Below are 19,199 nucleotides of genomic sequence, written 5' to 3'. Positions count from 1 at the left end.
TTAAGATAAACCCTCACACTTGATATGAAAGTTTATTTTGCAAATTCTAAAAATTTAGAGCCAAATTTTTTTATCCTCTTTTTCTTGGGGAAATATCTAGCAACAATGTAGTAGTGCTGTTTTTGACAATTATTATGTAGTATTATCTATTTCTTTGATTAGGTTTATGGATTTTCTTCTTACTCCTAGGTGAACAAAGGCACTAGCAAGGACTTTAGAGTCCAATGGCACTGCTGCACAATTGATCTCCTTGGTTGGCCAACTATGAAAGAATCAGAGCTTTTTCTGTGGCAACAAATCCCACAAAATTTATGGTTCAATCATATTCATCCACTTCCTACCTAAAATTACCAAAATCAATCAAATGTTGACTTCAAATTTGTTACAATTTATTACCACATGTTATTTTGCTGCCTCTAAAAAAGTCTAATTCCAGCAATAGTCATGGAATTCTTGATGTTATCAGTAAGAATAATCATCAAATTTTTACTTCTTTATAATTATTCTCAATATAAAAGCTTTATACATTTCTTTGTGACGAATTTAAGGACATAGAGTTCAATTTTGGGGAGAAAGTATAATTGAACACCAAGAACCTTACTTGCAAGCATGAGAAATTTGAGCTTTTTCATATTGTTATCATTAATACATTAACCTCTCAATCTTTATATAGTATTTATGAATTACTTGGTAAGCTTTAAAGAATCTTAACAAGAGAATAATATCAACAAAGGGATTCTCTAGTGATCCCATTGTTGTTTACAATGTTTAATAGAAGTGAAAAGTTATATTTTAATTAATACTCCTCCTTTAGTCTTAGGAGCAAGATCTTGTTCATTAGGAGGTGAATGCTACATTTGTTACGTGATTTATGATATTTCATATGAACACATATGTATTTTACAAATTTGTAAAGATCAAAATAGTGAAAGTTCTCAATGTATTTCAACCTATACAAAATTCGTATGTTACAGCAGCAGCAACAGCAGTCTAACCAAGCCCTGAAGCTGCACAACAGCCGAAGCTTAGCCATGGCCCTCTTTTTGGGGTTCTTCGCGAAAGTGTCATCCGATCCGTCCATTGAACTAAGCTGTCGATCTCTACCGTCCAATTTGAAAAATGTGACTGGATCACTTGGGCTCTACTTTGCTTGAGATGTGATAGCCGCCGCTATATTCGAACGCTCCGGCGGATGATAGAGCCACAGAATCGTCATCGTAGAGGCTGATAGCGTGAAATTCCCCTCCACCGACGCTGCTACCTCTGAATCCGCCAGATGATCCCAGCAGCGATTCCAGCTCCTTGACAATGTCGTTCATGCTGGGCCTTTGCGCCGCTGCTTCCTCCACGCACGCCATCGCCAAGCTCAAGTATCTCTTCAAATCTCTCGCCGAGTAGCCCTCGAGCGAGGAATCCAGCAAAGGGATTACCTCCTCGAGGCCTCCTCGCGCCAAAGCGGTCCGGATCTCTCGAACCACGTATTTTCCATTCTCGATCGGAGGCCGTGCTGTTAGAAGCTCCAAAAGAACCACTCCAAAGCTATAGACGTCGCTCTTGTCTGTAAGTTGGTTCGTCATGTAGTACTCGGGATCCAAGTATCCCTGCGAAAGAAAAGCGATGGTGGTCAGCTAGATCTCTGGAGAAAACTTCAAGGGAGGATGGATCCATCGAAGGACAAGAAGAAAAAAGAGATTTTGAGGATGGACAGGAAGGAAAACGAGATTTTTGGTCGAGGAAGAACACGAAACTTTGAGGAAAAGGTGAGAGTTCTTTACCAGCGTTCCTTTGACTTGAGTGGAGACGTGAGTTTTCCCTTCGTCGGCCATGGAAACTTTAGACAATCCCAGATCCGCGACCTTGGCGACGAACATCTCGTCCAGAAGAATGTTGCTCGACTTGATGTCTCTGTGGATAATGGGAGGATTTGCGAGCTCGTGAAGATATGAGAGTCCGCGAGCCGAGCCAATGGCAATCTCGAGTCTCTTGTTCCAGCTGAAAACTTTGGATTGATCTGGAATAACCACCAAAATGCCAACTTAGATAAAATAAAAAAAACTCGCCAAGAACTTACCCATGAGATGATCATGAATGCTTCCACCCGCCATGTACTCGTAGACGAGCATTTGCTCGCCATGCTCGAAACAAAACCCGACTAGCTCGACCAAGTTCTTGTGGTGGAGACGAGAAAGCAGCTCAATCTCGGTCTTAAACTCGTGAGCTCCTTGCATCGATCCGGCCTGAGCTCGCTTGATCGCCACAACCTCACCGGTGAGAAGAAATCCTTTGTAGACTTTGCCGTATCCTCCGACTCCAATCTCGTGGCTGCTGCTAAAGTTGCTCGTAGCTTTCTTGAGATCCGCGAAAGAGAAGGACCTCACTCCCTTGATCACTGGCGCCTCCCCGTTGTCTTTTCCACCACCTCCCCAGGAAGCTGGAAGATCACCACACGAAAGTTAGTATAAGTCTATCGAGTTCGTCCGAGAACTATTGAGTTCTTCTCGAGTCCTTGCGAAAACTATCGGACTTTGTAACGTACCAAAAGGATTTGTAGCTTGTTTGGCTTTGTCTGCTCGGAACTTTTGCCTGATCGCATAGCCAGCGACTAGAAGCACGACCAAAACCGCACCAATAGAGATACCAGCGATGGCTCCAGCCGAGAGTCCTCCATTACCATTTCTTATAGTTACTGAAACAAAGCAAAAGCTTAGAACTCCGTTAGAAAAAAAGGAAGATCGCGGAGCACTTACCGTCGCCAAGATCGATTGGAAAGACGTGGTATGGATCAAACCCGATCAGGTCGATAGTGTGAAGAACGTAGCGCCGGAGAATATCAGTCTTCACTTGGTCCGACAACTCGCGAACGCCGACGGGAGGAAAGAATGCCACGGTCGCGTTGAATCGAAAGTTGTCCGTGAAGACGAAGTTATCGACCCACACTTGGTCGATGAAAATTCCGGTTCCTCGAGCGATCTCGGACCGAAGAGCCTCGTTACGGTCGCTTGTCATGGCCGAGAAAGTTGGCGCGTTGAATTGGAACCGCAAAATGTATGGAATGCCGCAGGTGCACGAAGCCTCGTTGAAGATCTCCTCTCTCGGACAAATCCTGTTTGTGGAGCTGCAGTTTTGCCGTGGTCTCCAGGCCTCGTTACCCAAGGCATTTGAAGAACAGTTGATGTAGCTCGGAAGGTTTGGCGTGTTGCAAGCCGGATTTCCACCGAGTCTGCGAAAAATTAAGATAATTGGCTTTATCCAAGAACTTTTGGAAATGAGGATGTGCGAGCTTACGTTACTGAGTAAGAAGATGAAGGTGGAGCTCGAGATACTTCAGGAATTCTGTTGTTGGCGAGATCGATGCTTGTTAAAGATGGTGATGTGTTTCCCAGATCCAGAGTCGAGTTTAGATTGTTGGAGGCGAGTGATCTGCAAAGGAAACTTAGGCTTTGGACTGGAGGTTCTTTTGTTTGAACTTACAAGGTTTCGAGGGTGGAAATCAATAACAAGGCGCTGGGATCTCCAGAGAGGTTTGATCCATCGAGCTCCCTGATGGAAAAAGGAAAAAAACGCGAAAATGTTAGCAACCAGAGAGGTTTTACGTCTTTGTTCTTACAGGGATTGCAAGTTCCGGAGTGTTGAAAACGAAGGCAAGGCTTGAGGAGGGAATCTGTTAAGTCCCATGCTCCTGTAATATCCATAGTACAGGAAACGAAGAAGAAAAAAGAAAAAAAGAAGTAAGAAAATAGCTGTTTTTACGAATTTGAAGCTTTACTCACACAAAGAGAAGTTGGCTCAGAGAAGAAATGTCCGGAAAGCTTGTAAAGCTGTTGTTTCGTATGTGTCTGCAGGAGAGAACTTCCATGAGGAAAGGAAGAAGAAAAAGAAGGAAAAAAGGTGAAGACTCACATTTCATGTAAAGTTCCGCTGAGTCTGGTAATGTTTGGAAATGGGCCACTAAAATTGTTGTTGTCAAGCCTCCTGCAATGTTTCACGTCGTTAACCACGTAAGAACTCGCAATAGAACAACTTACAAGATTTCAAGAGAAGGCAAATTTGCCAGTGCTGCTGGAATTTCTCCACTCATTGAGTTACTATCCACCAAGCTGAATTGTTCCAAAGCTTTTAGCAGTGGGAGATCAAAAGCAAAACTTAAAAGCTTACAAGTGGATGAGGTTTGGCAAAACAGAGATTTCTTCTGGGACTCTTCCTACGAACGAATTGTTGTTTAAATGGCTATGTATCACAAGGAAAAAGAAAAAGAAACGAGAAAAATGAATGTTAGTCTTGATCTAGCTTTACGAGAAACTTACAAGTGAATAGCGGATGTTAGATTGTTTAGGCCGACTCCTGCTATACCGCTCGAAACCGGAAGTTCACCAGAGAGATTGTTCTCTGAGAGATCAAACCAAGTGCAATTCGTGAGTAGACCAAGCTCTGGTGGAATGCTTCCATCTAGCCTGTTTGAATTCAATCCTCTGTGACATAAAAGAGAAACCAAGGGTTTTTTAGATCCAGTTCTTCGCAAACTTTTACAGAAGCAACTCACAGGAATCGAAGTCTTCTCAATCGACCAAGCTCGGCTGGTATTCTTCCAGAGAAAGAACACGATTGCAAACTCCTGCCTCATAGAAAATTTGGTACGTTAGTTTTCCTCGTGATAAAGCTTTTTTCGAGAGTGAACTTACAAGAACTCTAAGTTGCTCAATCTGCCAAGTTCACTCGGGATTAAACCGGTGATTAGAGGATTGAATGCAAGAATGCTGGAAACGAACAAACAAAAAAATAAAAAAACAAAAAGAGCGACAGAGAGAAGTCTCATGTGAGCACGATCATCATCAATGTTTTTAAAAAAAAAGAACTTACAGTGTTCTAAGGTTGACGAGATCCCCTATTGCGGGGAGTAGCCGTCCACCGAGCCGGAAATCCCCCAAATCCCTGGACGGAAGAAAAGTGTGTAAGAACTTTGTGATCTAGAGAGATTAGAGAACTCACAAGCTTGTAACGTTCTGGCCACCGTTCTCGCACCCTATTCCTTGCCATCCTCCGCAAGGATCATCACCGTTCCAGTTAAGGTTAGAGGATGTCCATCCAGCTCTCACAGCACGTAGAGCAGCGGCTATATAATTTTTGTAAGATCACCCCCAAAAAGAGAAAGAGGGAGAGAGAACAAGAACAAGAAGAAAAACCGAGAAAAAGAAATAGACCAAGGGATGTTGGAGCAAGTACTAGAGTGAAGAGTAGATTTACAAAGAAAAAAATGGCCAGATGGAAGAGTAGAGACAGTGAAGGAGAGAGAGAGAGAGAGAAATCTAGCTCTATGAGCAAGGATAAGAACTTACTATCAGCTGGGTTTGTGACTGCCAGGGCCACCGAGGCCAAGAACATCCACAGGAGAATTATCTGAATCGCCCATCTCGCCAATCCCATGTCCCTGATCAATCTTCCCGGCTACCTGGCGAAAAATCCCTCTTGGGCACCTCGAAGCGATGGAATCCACCCGGCCTTCAAGCTCCGCTCGCGCATTTAGTGTTCTAGCACGGACTTTCGCAAAGAACCAGTCACAGAACCCGGATTTGAATGAACGAAGATGACTGCGCAGCCCAGTCAAATCGCGGCTTTGCGAAGGACGATCCAATCTTTTGACCACTGCGCGCTAACAAAACTCTCGCGCTTTGACTCTTTCTCCCCTTCTAATCAAGTACATTCTATGCCGTCGATCCGTGCAGTCAAATCCAGGCCGTCCGTTCCCAAGAGTGAGAATTTTGTATTGAGCTAGGGCGGGATGGAAAGAGATAGCGCAATGCCGGCAGCTACGAGCGGCAGGGGCCCTGCTGGTGCTACGCGCTTGTCGCTTCCATCCACAGTGGCGCCGCTTCGATCTGGCACTATTGCGCGACTGGCTCGGTCGTCCAGGGATTTAATCGATCAACTTGGCGTCGTGAGTGACAGGGTAAGCATGTCCTCACGTAGGTTGACTTGGCAGAGGATAGTACCAGTAAGGAAAGCGTTGAATTGCTTGTGAGAAATGTCTTGTTCCAGGGAGTGATTGAGAGCTGGGAATGGAGTGGAGGAGGAGGCTGGGACTAGCATTGTGGATTTTTGGGCGATTTCTTCTCCACGTACTGGGAGCTACTAATACTCGAGATGGTCAGCTTCAGTGGATTTTTTTTTCTTCTTCTTTCTTTCTTTGGAGACTCATCTTCGTTTTTTTTTTCTCTTCTGTTCTTTCTTCTTCCAGTTGCTGCTTTGCAGCTCCTTTTCAAGAACTGGCAATCAACCCAGCTCAACTGGACGGATTATGATCCCTGTGGCTCTTCCTGGCGGGGAGTTGTGTGTAACAACAGCACAAACTCGGTTATACGATTGTAAGCTGTTTCCTCTCAGATCGGCTCATACTTACTGGGTTTCTGACAGGATTTCCAACCGAGGAGACATAACTGGCACACTGTCATCCGCTATTGGAGATCTCACCGATTTAGTGGCCCTGTAAGAAACAGTCTCTCGTTGTTCGTGATCTTATTAATCTGTCTAAGGACTGTAGGGACCTTTCCTTCAACCCACAATTGACAGGAGAGATTCCAAAAGAGCTCGGCCGGCTGACAAACTTGCAATACTTGTGAGTACCCGTCTTTTTCCATCTCCCGTTTTAAAACCAACCTATTCCTGGCAGGAGTTTGCAAGGATGCAACTTTTATGGATCAGTGCCAAAAGAGCTTGGGCTTCTCAAAAACTTGAAGTTCTTGTAAGCTTCAGCAAGAGAATTGCTGCTTTCGGTGCTGACAAAGGTTGTCTATCAGTGCGTTAAACATGAACAAATTGACAGGAAGTATTCCTCCGGAGCTTGGTGGCTTCCCGAATGTTACTTGGTTTGACATCGCACAAAATGGTCTTACTGGTCCGCTGCCAGTTTCTACGTCAGTTCCTCAAAATATTGGCCTCGACAACCTCACCAGCGTTGTTCACATGTAAGTAGCTTTGATTTGATGGTCCTTTCCTCATATCGTTTTGTTGCGACATAGCCATCTCTTCAACAACTCACTATCAGGAAATCTACCTAAGGAACTTGCGACGCTAAAGTCCCTTAGACACTTGTTAGTACTTACCTTCTTTTTCCAATTTCTTTCAGAACTTACCTTTTGGATGTAGGATGGTTGAAAACAACGCTCTCACTGGAGAAATTCCAGTGGAGTACGGAAACTTTGCGGCTTTAGAGATTTTGTAAGTTTTGCTATTTGGTGGTGCTTAAAGCTGACAATAATTTTTATTATCAGGAGGGTTGACAATAATCGTGTTCAAGGTACCATTCCCGCTACTATCAATCAGATACCAAAGCTTTTGGAACTGTAAGTTAATGTGTTGAATTTGATGCTCATTGATACGAATGACTGTTACAGGCACCTTGCCAACAACAGTCTAGTGGGTACTCTGCCAGATTTTTCTGCTCTGAAGGGCATACTGCTTTTGTAAGCAAAACCTTCTCCTTTTTGTACTCATGCAGTTGGAATTTTCAGAAATGTGGGTGAAAACGTTTATGGCCCTCAACCGTTTCCGCCGGGCATTTCAAATCTCACAAACTTGCAAACATTGTGAGTGCCAACTTCCTTTATTTTATAATAACTGGTTGTTGTTCGTAAAGGAAAATTGACAAGGGGTTTCTGAATGGGACGATTCCAGATGGCCTCTTTGCGCTTCCGGCACTAGAATCTGTGTAAGGAAATCTATTTTATTATCAAGTCTAAGATTTTTTCTTTTATGTCAGCTCTCTTTCTAATAATCAGCTATCAGGAACAGTCACTTTTCCGAGTACTGTAAAGCGACTAAAGTCTGTAAACTTGAACGGCAACATGATCACTCAAGCTATAGGCATTGTTGACAGCTTCAATCTCTCGTATGTGTTTAAATCTTTTCTTTCTTCATCCTAAGCATGTTTCATGCAGCCTGGTGGGAAATCCAGTTTGTAGCGACAATAGCTTTCATCTGTCCCAAGCTGTCTGCGCGCCAATAATCTCACCAACTTGGAACTCTACCAATCAAACCTGTTCAATCACTTGTACCGACGGCAAGCTCCGGAATCTGGAACTGTGTTCGTGTGCTTTCCCTGTCACTATCATCTTCCAGTTCAATGCTCCATCCTTCTCGGACATCAGCCAGGACAGAATGAATACTGTCAAAGCAAACGTCTCTTATCAAACTCTCGTAGCTCCGGAACGGGTGACGGTAGGAGGTGCTGCATGGATGTCAAGCTATCGACTTCAAGTTATAGTTTATGTGTTTCCTGAGAAAGGAAAGGACAAGATGGAGTACAGGGAGTCTGAGAAGATACTTACGCGAATTGCTCTCCATACAAATGCTAGTTTTCCAGCGGAATTCGGGCCTTATTCTGTCATCTCGGCTTTTGCACTTGGAGGTAATTTTCAAGTCTCGAGTGTTTTCTGTCCTGATGTCTTGTTCATTATCAGGTAATATTGCTGCAAAAAAATCAAGTCTTAGCAAAGGTGCAGTTGCTGGGATCTCAGTTGGAGCAGTTGCGGTAGTCCTGGCTGTAGTTGCGGCTGTCACTTATGCTATGTTCCAGAAGAAAAGAGCAGACAAAGCACTATCCAAACCATTCAGTAAGTTTTTGCCGCTCTTAGGGGATCCGAGTAACAAATATGACTTACAGCTTCTTGGGGATCAATGGGAAAAAGCGGAAGCGCACCAAAGCTCAAAGGTGCTCGATATTTCTCACTCCACGAACTTAATAAGGCGACGAATAATTTCAGCAGTGCAAATGAGATTGGCTCTGGAGGCTATGGAAAGGTGACTGTTTTTGAAACCTTGTACTTATTTTAACCTGCTTCTTCCAGGTGTACAAAGGTGTTTTAGTAACAGGAGAAGAAGTAGCAATCAAGAAAGCTGAGGAAGGATCCATGCAAGGCAGCGGCGAGTTTAAGACTGAGATCGAACTTCTATCGCGCGTGCACCACAGAAACCTCGTTGGGCTCATTGGATTTTCCTACGAGCAAGGATCACAGATGCTCGTTTATGAATACATGGCGAGCGGCAGCTTGAGAGATCATCTTGGTAGCGAGCATAACTGTTTTTTTTACTTTTTCGAATGTGTTTTGATGGTTTCTTATCTTGTTTGCAGCAAATTCAAGGCACCTCAGCTGGAACAAACGCGTTGAGATTGCTCTTGATTCAGCCAAAGGTCTGGCTTACCTCCACGAACTTGCCAGTCCTTCTATCATCCACAGAGACATCAAGTCAGGCAACATCTTACTCGACGAGAATCTGAAAGCCAAGGTTGCTGACTTCGGGCTGGGAAAGGAGGACAGGGCTCACGCCTCTATAACACAAGTCAAAGGAACACTGGTAAGCAAAAACTTCTTTTTTCTTGTCTTTGTTTTGTTTTGATTGCTCTCTTCCACACAGGGATACATCGATCCAGAGTATTACATGACGCAGCAGCTCACCGAGAAGAGCGACGTCTACAGCTTCGGTGTGGTGCTCTTGGAGCTTCTAACAGCGCGGCAGCCGATCTCTCGCGGGAAATACATCGTGAGAGAGGTGAAAACAGCTCTGGACAGGGGTGGCTTGACGGCTCTCGGAGCTTTACTGGATCCCAACCTGGAGAACGTTCCACAGAGCGATCTCATCAAGTTTGTGGACTTGGCACTCCAGTGCGTCGAAGAGGCGGGGGCCAACAGGCCAAGCATGGGCCAAGTCGTGAAGCAGCTCGAGCTCTTGCTCCTCATTGACGGCAACGACGCTAGCGGCAATGGGTTTGAGTTTAGCGGAACCAGAGATGGAAGTTTGTATGACGATACAGACGTTCTCTCGCGTGGCAACGATCCAGAGTTTGCTTATAGCGGGATCTTCCAGTCCAATGTGCTTCCCAAGTAGCGCAAAAATGTAAAATTCTTTGCTATATAAATAATAGTAATGAATGAAAAAGTGGCAAGCCAAAAATAAAACTGCATTTTCTCTAAAGAAAGTCAAAAAGAAAAATCTACGAATTCGCAAATTATTTGAGTTCCATTTGCAAATAAGATATTTTTTTGGTCGTTAGTTTCTTTTCAGACCAAATTTGAAAACAATGGGATGAGAGAGGCTCGAACTCTCGACCTCAGGATTTCTCAGCAGCTATGAGACCTACGCGCTGACCAACTGCGCCACCATCCCTTACATTTTATTTTAACATGATCATACTAAGCAAATTTATCTTAGGATTGATCAAGAAAAAAAGGCCACCTTTTTCTTTTCAAAGGGTTGATCATATCAACACTAAATCTTGGATTAGATGATTGATGTGGCAAAATAGACCAAATTATCATCAGTGGATCTTTGGCTTTTGTGTTTCATGGAAGCATAAGCTCCACCTTTCTACAGGGGCTTAATCCCTTTCTGTCGTAAGTCAGAAAATGCAATGTAAACTTTAAGATAGTTAATTAGATTTTTTAACTTTAAGATAGTTAACTAGAGTTTTTAACTACACGTTTACAAGCTGGCCACAGCAGGTCAAAGTCCCACGTATTAAAAACAATTAGTGGAATAACAGAATTGCTGTAAATAACGCTTGAGTCAATCGAGCGAGGATCCAGCGGCTGGTTCTTATGCCACGTGGATTTACAGAGCTAGTTCTTATTCCACGTCAGCCATTGAATTGAATTGGATGTGACACGAGCTCTCGAGCGTGAGAGAGAGAGAGAGAGCGCTTGGATTTCGTGGATGCGCGGCGCTACATTGCCGTCCAATCTCTGGCGGTAAGCAGCTCTCCGGGGATTTCACTCAGGGCTTTCTCGATCAATCGTGTAGAACAGGGCAGATTTTCTGGAAATTTCGAGCTCCTGGGGTTACAAATGCCGTGATAGGCACGGCCGCGGTGCCATGGAGTGGATTGCGCTGTGGTTTCTTGTTCTTGGTGTCATCATCCATCGAGCTTCTCCCTCCACGTTCGAATCTGACAGTAGGCATTCTTGGCTGACTGGAAAAGTTTGGTGCTGACCATTGTTCTTGGCTGATTGATTCTATCGCAGCGTCTGCGCTGAGGCTCGTGTCACGGGGCTTTCGCAACGCCAATTTGCGGTGGAGTGGTGATGATCCGTGTGGATCTCGGTGGATTGGAGTTTCGTGCAATTCATACAACGTGACCAAGTTGTAAGTTTGTCTTTCTTCCATGTCTTCTTCGATCTATAGGATATTCTTTTCTTTTATAGGATACTGAACAACATGAATATAGCCGGGCAGCTGCCACTGTCGATTGGAAACCTTGCAAATCTCCAAACACTGTGAGCTCTCTCTCTCTCTCTCTCCTTTTCGACTTTCACCAGCGACAAAGCTCACACTTGTTTTGTGTTCGCAGGGATTTGTCGTTTAATCCCGACCTGACTGGGCCTCTTCCCAAAACTTTGGGCCAGCTGACGAAACTGGAATTCCTGTAAAGTTCTTTAGTTAGCATTTCCGTTTTGCTGACGCTTATCTGCTTTAGAAACTTGCAATCGTGTGGCTTCACTGGAGATATTCCGTTCGAGATTGGAGGGCTGAAGAGCCTCAGATTTTTGTAAGCTTGTTTCATCTCGCTCTCGTTGATTTAACACCGTAAAAAACCTTCCCAGGGCCTTGAACATGAATAAGTTAAGCGGTGTGATTCCTCCAGAACTGGGAAGGCTTTCGTCAGTCTACTGGTTTGATCTGGCACAAAATCAAATCGCTGGCCCACTGCCTGTCTCATCTGGAAACTCTCAAAACATTGGGCTTGATAACTTGACAGCGGCAGTTCACTTGTAAGAGACCGTGCGTGTTAGTGTACCTTCTAACTTTGTGTTTATTTTTATTTATTTTTTTGTAGCCACTTGAACAGTAACAAGTTCACAGGTTCCATTCCGCCAGAAATATGTTTCTTACCTGAACTCAAGCACTTGTACGTATCTTTCTCATTTTCTTGGAGGTTTTTGGACCTGTTGTCCTTCAGGTTACTGGACAATAACGGCTTCTCTGGAGAAGTTCCCGATGAAATTGGAAACTTTTCCAAGCTGACCATTATGTAAGTCGTTGATAGCTAGAATACGATCTCGTGTAATAGTGTATTTTCAGGAGACTTGACAAAAATCAATTTACTGGATCACTGCCGAGCAGTTTGGGGTGGATATCAACCCTCTTTGAAATGTAAATAGCTAATATAGTTACTACTGTGCACTCAAGTTTTGTTTCATTTACAGAAACACCAATGATAACGCTTTTACTGGAACGTTACCTGATCTAAGCGGGTTGAAAGCTCTCCAACTAATGTAATATTTCTTCTTAACTTGGACTTGACCTGATGCATGTGTGTATGCATAACAGAAGCGTTGGAAACAACTCCTTTTCTCCTCAGCCAGTTCCATCATTTGCAGGCTTGACTGGACTCCAGACAATGTAGGTGAATTTTGTTAGTTTTTGTTTGAACTTAACATCTCTTAATCTGCAGAGAAATCAACGATGGCAACTTGATTGGTCCCATTCCAGACGGGTTCTTTCAGTTCGCTAGGTTGGAGTCTGTGTAAGTATATTACACTAAATATCCACGGAAACTAATCACATCTTCACAGCTCCTTGACTGACAACAGCATAAATGGGACGGTAGATTTCACGGGTGCTTCACCATCCCTTGTTAAGGTCCAGCTGGATAACAATAAGATCACAAACCTGAACATCGGGAGTGGCGTGTTTACTCTTTCGTAAGCGTCTGTTCCAGCATGTCATTCATCTTATTGTGGTGAAATGTTGCTGCAGCCTGGCAGGGAATCCAGTTTGTGATGGCGGTAGGCTGTCCGATGTAGTATGTGCAAGCAAACCATGGAAAGAAAATGTTACCTGCGCAAATTCCTGCTCTGGTCAACAGGCGCTAAATCCCAATACGTGCTCCTGCGGTTTGCCGCTCAACTTCAGATTCCAGTTCAATGCCCCGACTTTTTCAAGTATGACCACAGACAGGGCCAACATTCTCAGGAAGTCGCTCTATGATGGACTCAGTTTGTCTCCCGACCAAGTCTGGGTGGACACTGCAAACTTCACGAGCGACAAAAGGCTGCTGGTTGAAGTTTTTATACAGCTTCGTGTGAGCAGAGACAGCGCTTCATTTATATACAGCCAGATCAGTATGCACCAGCTTAACTTGGACTACTTTGGTCCATACTCGCTGATCGTCCGACCCCCCCCGATAGGTAATACTTTCTCTCTCCAACATACTAAGTCTTCTCGTGAACTTTATAGGCGAAGAGGGAGAAAAGCATGGGATCAGTACTGCTGTCGTCGTGGGAATTATTGTTGCTGTTCTGCTTGCCGCCATCATCGTGATATTCATCGGGATCTATGCATATAAGCAGAAGAGAAGAGCAGACAAGGCCATAGTTTCCAATCCTTTTGGTAAGTGCAGACTAAAGATTTCCTTGCTAATCATGCCTTGTGAACAGCATCTTGGGGAAGCCGTGGAAAAGACAGCGGCACTGCTCCACAACTTAAGGGAGCTCGATTCTTTTCCATTGCGGAGCTGAAGAAAGCTACGAATAATTTCATCAGCAGCAGTGAGATAGGATCTGGCGGGTATGGGAAAGTTTACAAAGGAACTTTGTCGACTGGAGAGGAGGTTGCGATAAAAAGAGCTCAAGAAGGGTCATTGCAAGGCGCAGGCGAGTTTAAGAACGAGATTGAGCTGTTATCTCGCGTACACCACAGGAACCTTGTCGGACTTATCGGCTTTTGCTACGAGAGTGGAGAGCAAATGCTGGTCTACGAGTACATGCCGAATGGAACAATAAGAGAGCACCTGCCAGGTACATAGCAAAGTGATTTCTAAAGACGCGTCAACTTTTTTCTTTTCACAGACCGGATGGAAATGCTCAGCTGGAGGAAGAGACTGGAAATTGCTGTGGGGTCTGCTAAAGGAATATCTTATCTGCACGAGCTTGCAAATCCACCAATTATTCACAGGGATATAAAATCAAGCAACATCCTTTTGGATGAAAAGTTCGTTGCCAAGGTCGCTGACTTTGGGCTGTCCAAGCTTGTTCCACAAACAGATGGCAAAGGCCATGTTTCGACACAAGTGAAAGGAACTCTGGTAAGATCGATCATACTGTTTTGCACCTACATTTGTTCTCACTTTCCTCCATACTTTTCCAGGGATACTTGGATCCAGAGTATTATATGACACAGCAGCTTACAGAGAAAAGCGACGTGTACAGCTTTGGAGTTGTTCTCTTGGAGCTTATCACAGCCAAGCAGCCAATCGAGCATGGTAGATACATCGTTCGCGAAGTAAAAGCAGCTCTCGACAGAGGAGGCCTCTCTTATCTTCTACCGTTGCTGGATCCATACCTCAGAGACTATCCTCGAGAGGATCTTGACAAGTTCTTGGAGATAGCCTTGAGCTGCGTCGACGAGTCTGCTAGCAACCGGCCAACCATGAACGAAGTTGTCAAGGAGCTCGAGATTTTACTGTCACACATCTCCAGCTCTGGATTCACAAGGGAGGCGCGAGCCAGCCCCTTGTACAGCGATACCAAGTCTCTCAGGTCTGACGATTCATCCTTCCAGTACAGTGGCAGATTTCCTCAAGTAGTGGAACCAAAGTGAAGTAAGTTTTGTTTACTTTTGGTTCCTTTGGGCTGATGAGTTTCTTGCGGATGTACCATCCAGTGTTTTATATCCTGAGTTGTAAAAAACCAGTTTTTTTTCCTAGGTAGGTTGAAGAGCATGGTAATAAGAAGAGGCCCTCTTGGTAAGGTTTCAATGGACACGAACAAATGGGTGAGTCTTCTTATTTTAGATTGCTCTCTCAGAAAGTGTCGGGATGCAAACAATGTAGGATGCTGATGCTTTGTCTTCCTTTGTCAATTTTTTTGGTGGGGTGCATTCTCTTTTGGAGTGTTTTCTTCTTCCTTTTTTATTCCTTTCTCTTCGATCATGAGGGAGCTGACAAGAGCTATGGTTCTGTGTGTGCAGGAATGGAACGACGGAAGAAAGGAGGATTGAGCAAGGTCAAGTTTTCTAGACTTAGATGGGTCACTCGGAGAAGCTCGAGGGCGATTCCGGACAAGGCTCGCAGCTATGGCAGCTTTCTCCTTCTCCTGGAGTCGCTGCTTCGTCTCCCAGGTCAGATTCCTCCACAAAGTCCGACGAGATAAGCAACATCCGAGTCAAGCTCATGTGTAGCTATGGTGGAAAGATCCTTCCTCGGCCCAATGACAGCCAGCTGAGATACATGGGTGGAGAGACCCGGATAGTCGTCGTGGACAGAGCCATCACTCTGCGCGAGCTCCTCCAAAAGTTGCGAAAGCTGACCGGGAAATCCATGCTGCTCAAGTACCAGCTCCCAGGTGAGGATCTAGACGCGCTGGTTTCGGTAAAGTCCGACGAAGACCTGGACAACATGATGGAAGAGTACGACAGGTTGATGCAAAGAGATCCAGCTGCTCGGCTGCGAGTGTTTCTCTTCCAGCAGCAAAGCAGTGGAGATAACTTTGGTGACCACCACTCGGCGACTGGAAGAAGCTCGGATCAGCAGTTCATCGATGCTCTCAACGGGATCGGAGTTCCACTCGTGCCAGCGATGAGAGCCGCCAGGGATAATCTAGGACCAGGGATGGACGTTGCCGCAGCTTTCCAGGGGGTGGACGCGAGCAAACTTCCGGAGTCTCTGGACGTAGACGACGAGGCCGCCATTCTTTTCGGCAACCACGAGTTCCACTTCACTCCCGTCGCTCGCTCCATGTCCCCGCAGAGACTACCGCCGGCTTGCATCCCACTCTCCTCGACCCCGTTCGTGCCGGATCAAGCCTCCGTGACTGCAGTGTTTCGCTCGCCTCCGGAAGGAAGTGCTATCAGCATTGCAAGGCAGCAGCATTTCTCCGAGCAGCAGCCACGGTCGGGATCCAGGAGCCCGACCCGGAACTCGGCTCTTCTCGACGACTCTCCTCGCAGTGCTCGGGCAGCCATGTCTCCTTCCAGATTCCGGGACTCGCCTCTAGTCCATGCTCGCCAAGCTGTGGGGAGCCCAGCGCCAGCGGCAGTAGTGAATCCAGTGATAGCGCCGGGGAAGGGCTTCGCTCCAGTGGCTCATCAGCATCACGTAAATCAGAGCTACTCGAGCTTATATCCTTTTAGCGACCGCTAGTCAATTGGTAAAGAAAGGTGGTGTTAGAAAAGCATAAGCATTATATTCTTCAAACGGTGCCTTGTAGACAAAGAAGAGCTTGGGATAACTTTATTTCTTTAATACGTTGGGGGCATTAATATAAGCAATAGTTCCAGCAAATACAACATAAGTTACAAAACCCTCGAGATCGAGCTTTTTTTATTTCGCTAGCTTACAAATGTGATCTCCAATATAAACCGAGACAACATCCGTGCAAACAGAAGAAGCAAATTTCCAAATCTTCTCCATGGCAGCACTCTCCTCACATTTCCTTGAAGCAATCCTTTTTCTCTCATTGTTTCTCCTGGCCCCGAGAGGGCAGGCTCAAGTCTACACAACGTACAACCAGTATGATCCAGCAGCCAAAAATTATCAGCTAGATGGCCTCTACTGCGCAACTTATAGCGCGCATCAGCCACTCTCTTGGAGATCTCAGTACAAATGGACTGCGATGGATGCTTCACTGGGAATGGGTCCCCAAATGTGTGGACAATGTCTAGAGGTAGTAAAGTTATAGTATCAGAACTTTGGATCTCCTCAATCTCATTTTTTTTTCGTTTGAAGGTGACGAATACTGCCACTGGAGCTCACGTCGTGGTGAGAGTTTTGGATCAGAGCAGCAATGGAGGCTTGGATTTAGAGACGGATGCTTTCAACACGATTGACACCGATGGCGGGGGATATGCGTCAGGGCATTTGTACACATCGTACACCTCCTTTAGTTGTTAATCCTTTTGGATTTTCATTCTTTAAAATTTCCCGGTTTTTTGTTATATGCAACTTTCCCGGGAGAATTCTAGTCTTGCAGAGATCCAAAGCCTAGCGTCGCTGCTCAAATCACAGGGAATCTCAAGGAACCTTTCCGAAGCCAAGAAGATCCATGCTCGAGTTTTGTGTGGCAAGTACTGCCGGAATAGATACCTCGGGAATCTGATAATCGAAATGTATGGAAAATGTGGTAGCACCAAGGATGCTAGTCAGGCGTTTGAGAGCATGCACGGGCCGAATCTTTTCTCCTGGAACATCCTTCTTACGGCGTATGCCCATAATGGGCATATTTCCGATGCTAAGCGTGTGTTTTTGAGCATGCCGGTCTGGGACATTGTGTCGTGGACCGCAATATTGACGGCATTCTGCCAAAACGATCAATTGGACGAGGCGAAGATTATATTCGAGAGAATGCCAGAGTGGAACTCAGTATCCTGGAATTCTTTATTAGCTGCATATGCACTTAGTGGGCATCTTGAGGAATCTAAACAACTCTTTGACAATATGCCAGAGAAAAACGTCTTGTCGTGGAATCTCATGCTTCAGGCAAACGTCCAAGCAGGGAATGTCGAGGAGGTTCTGCTTTTGTTCCACGAGATGCCGCAGCACGACATTGTGACGTGGACAAGCATTGTAAGAGTATATGCCGTGACTGGGCATCTTGAAAAGTCTAAGCAGGCGTTTGATGTCATGCCCGAGAGAGATTCCTTCTCCTGGAACATGCTGATGACGGCATATTCTCAGCACGGCTATGTCAGTGAAGCTAAAGAGCTCTTTGATCAAATGCCAGAAAACGATGTCACTTCCTGGAATGTGATGATCACAGCCTACTTTCAAAACGGGGATACGGAAAAGGCCATGAAAACGTTTGAAGAATCTCCAGATGGTGATGTCTTCTCGTGGACCTGCATTGTTGCTGCACACGCCCAAAACGGGGACCTCGAGACGGCACAAGAGCTGTTCGAAAAAATGCCCCAAAGAAACATTGTATCCTTCAATGCCATGATCACCGCTTACGGCGAAAGCGGGCTCCCTGAAAAAGCTAAGGAGATGTTCAGCAGAATGCCGCAGAGAAACACTGTTTCTTGGAACGCTTTGTTGCAAGCTTATGCCCAAAGAGGCCATCTTGAAGAATCCTACGAAATTTTCACCGTCATACCAGAGCCCAACTCCATCTCATGGAACACGATGATCACAATGTATGGCGAGCGCGGTCATCTCGAACAAGCTAAAATATTCTTCGACAAAATGCCTTTTCACGACGTTGTCTCATGGAACGCTATGATCCAGGCATATGCCCAGAACGGTCAATGCAAGGACGCCATTCAGCTCTTCTTGACCATGTGTCAACGGGTCATTGACCTTGAGTCAACAACGTTTCCTATCGTTCTGGAGGCATGCGGGACGCTGGGGAGCGCCGCCGCTGGTCAGCACGTCCACGCGAGGGCCGTTGACTCCGGCCAGCAGTCAAACGTGGTCGTGGTCAGCGCCCTGGTCAACATGTATGGGCGGTGTGGCCACCTCGGGCGAGCCAGGCACGTCTTTGACACAATCCCGCACAGAAACACCATCTCCTGGAATGGGATGATCGCGGTTTACGCGCAAAACGGCCGAAACATGGAGGCTCTGGAGCTTCTCAAGACCATGGACGTGGAGGGCGTTGACACGAGCGAGATAACTTTCATCAGTGTTCTAGCTGCGTGTAGCCATGCCGGGCTGGTTGAGAAGAGCAAGAGCTACTTGAGATCCATGGGCTTTGATCGTGGGCTGGCGGCGGTGGTGGATCACTACGAGTGCCTGGTGGATGTTTTGGGGCGTGCTGGGAGGATTGGGGAGGCCGAGGAGCTCATCGCAAGCATGCCTTACACCCCTGGTGCCGTGGCTTGGACGAGCTTCTTAAACACTTGGAGAACAGGCGTCGATCACCGGCAAAAGTTTGGTTCTTCTGCGGCTGAGAGGGCGGCTTCGCTTGATCCAGACAATGCCGCTCCTTATTTGCTTCTTACAGATGCAATTGTGGGCTGATCAGTCCTTCTGTTTTGAGTTGGCATCACAGTAGCAATATATATAGCTCCAATCAGAGAAGATTCTCCTACCGTGATCTTGCACTAAAGGCTCGGTGTCGGTGGAAACTAAATACAAAGAGAAAGAGAAAGAAGGTAGTGCTTGGTCATAGTGAGCAATAGGCTTTATAGCTATGACCATTGTGTTGAATGACTTTGTCCATAGCGCCTAGCTGAGAAGCACTATGGGGAACCATAACTCTAGAAGCCATTGTCTC

The 19,199-nt window shown here is 45.6% G+C and overlaps 5 protein-coding genes and 1 non-coding gene across 6 annotated transcripts; 4 read left to right on the top strand and 2 right to left on the bottom strand.

Moving 5' to 3' along the window:
- Positions 1-923: 923 nt before the first annotated feature.
- Positions 924-5,712, bottom strand: LOC9643195 (probable leucine-rich repeat receptor-like protein kinase At5g49770). Its single transcript, XM_024664366.1, has 18 exons — positions 5,334-5,712; positions 4,987-5,110; positions 4,858-4,929; positions 4,680-4,754; positions 4,541-4,612; positions 4,305-4,469; positions 4,156-4,227; positions 4,026-4,097; positions 3,901-3,972; positions 3,771-3,836; positions 3,608-3,679; positions 3,472-3,540; positions 3,286-3,420; positions 2,748-3,220; positions 2,537-2,686; positions 2,072-2,431; positions 1,776-2,011; positions 924-1,601 (listed from the first exon to the last, which is right to left on the bottom strand). The coding sequence occupies exons 1-18, from the start codon at positions 5,419-5,421 to the stop codon at positions 1,131-1,133; spliced, it is 2,844 nt and encodes a 947-aa protein (XP_024520134.1). The 5' UTR covers positions 5,422-5,712; the 3' UTR covers positions 924-1,130.
- A 67-nt stretch (positions 5,713-5,779) lies between these two features.
- Positions 5,780-14,746, top strand: LOC9643194. The gene is given in 38 exon segments (XM_024660793.1): positions 5,780-5,944; positions 6,034-6,141; positions 6,233-6,359; positions 6,409-6,480; positions 6,536-6,610; positions 6,665-6,736; positions 6,792-6,959; positions 7,014-7,085; positions 7,141-7,212; positions 7,266-7,337; positions 7,389-7,457; positions 7,506-7,580; positions 7,631-7,702; positions 7,754-7,882; positions 7,932-8,401; positions 8,454-8,606; positions 8,657-8,793; positions 8,841-9,057; positions 9,125-9,348; positions 9,409-9,875; positions 10,641-10,739; positions 10,797-10,942; positions 11,013-11,133; positions 11,193-11,264; positions 11,339-11,413; positions 11,465-11,536; positions 11,592-11,759; positions 11,825-11,896; positions 11,948-12,019; positions 12,070-12,141; positions 12,195-12,263; positions 12,319-12,390; positions 12,443-12,514; positions 12,564-12,692; positions 12,748-13,178; positions 13,228-13,380; positions 13,428-14,074; positions 14,137-14,746. Coding segments are annotated over 37 exon segments (5,826 nt in total). The 5' UTR covers positions 5,780-5,944; positions 6,034-6,053; the 3' UTR covers positions 14,590-14,746.
- Positions 10,074-10,158, bottom strand: TRNAM-CAU. The gene is given in 2 exon segments: positions 10,074-10,109; positions 10,121-10,158. It is a non-coding gene; the product is annotated as a tRNA-Met (tRNA).
- LOC112342475 lies at positions 14,418-16,270 on the top strand. Its single transcript, XM_024664374.1, has 2 exons — positions 14,418-14,590; positions 14,959-16,270. Exon 2 carries the CDS (start codon positions 15,014-15,016, stop codon positions 16,127-16,129), a length of 1,116 nt encoding a protein of 371 aa, XP_024520142.1. The 5' UTR covers positions 14,418-14,590; positions 14,959-15,013; the 3' UTR covers positions 16,130-16,270.
- Positions 16,271-16,397: 127 nt separating this feature from the next.
- LOC9643191 (pathogenesis-related protein PR-4) lies at positions 16,398-16,923 on the top strand. Its single transcript, XM_024660786.1, has 2 exons — positions 16,398-16,652; positions 16,715-16,923. Exons 1-2 carry the CDS (start codon positions 16,398-16,400, stop codon positions 16,877-16,879), a joined length of 420 nt encoding a protein of 139 aa, XP_024516554.1. The 3' UTR covers positions 16,880-16,923.
- A 1-nt stretch (position 16,924) lies between these two features.
- On the top strand, positions 16,925-18,943 carry LOC112341148 (pentatricopeptide repeat-containing protein At4g02750-like). Its single transcript, XM_024660779.1, has one exon. The coding sequence runs from the start codon at positions 16,925-16,927 to the stop codon at positions 18,941-18,943; it is 2,019 nt and encodes a 672-aa protein (XP_024516547.1).
- Positions 18,944-19,199: the final 256 nt, after the last annotated feature.

The sequence above is a fragment of the Selaginella moellendorffii genome, unplaced genomic scaffold (assembly GCF_000143415.4).
Source record: "Selaginella moellendorffii unplaced genomic scaffold, v1.0 SELMOscaffold_2, whole genome shotgun sequence".
NCBI classification, from domain to species: Eukaryota; Viridiplantae; Streptophyta; class Lycopodiopsida; order Selaginellales; family Selaginellaceae; genus Selaginella; species Selaginella moellendorffii.
This window is presented reverse-complemented; position numbering and strand designations above follow the sequence as displayed.

Coding starts and splice junctions, on each gene's coding strand:
- LOC9643195 (XM_024664366.1), bottom strand. CDS start 5,421: ATGGGATTGGCGAGATGGGCGATTCAGATAATTCTCCTGTGGATGTTC. Junction 4,098..4,155: donor TTGCCAAACCTCATCCACTT/GTAAGCTTTTAA, acceptor GGAACAATTCAG/CTTGGTGGATAGTAACTCAA. Junction 3,421..3,471: donor ATTTCCACCCTCGAAACCTT/GTAAGTTCAAAC, acceptor TTTCCTTTGCAG/ATCACTCGCCTCCAACAATC.
- LOC112342475 (XM_024664374.1), top strand. CDS start 15,014: ATGGGTCACTCGGAGAAGCTCGAGGGCGATTCCGGACAAGGCTCGCAG.
- LOC9643191 (XM_024660786.1), top strand. CDS start 16,398: ATGGCAGCACTCTCCTCACATTTCCTTGAAGCAATCCTTTTTCTCTCA. Junction 16,653..16,714: donor TGTGTGGACAATGTCTAGAG/GTAGTAAAGTTA, acceptor TTTCGTTTGAAG/GTGACGAATACTGCCACTGG.
- LOC112341148 (XM_024660779.1), top strand. CDS start 16,925: ATGCAACTTTCCCGGGAGAATTCTAGTCTTGCAGAGATCCAAAGCCTA.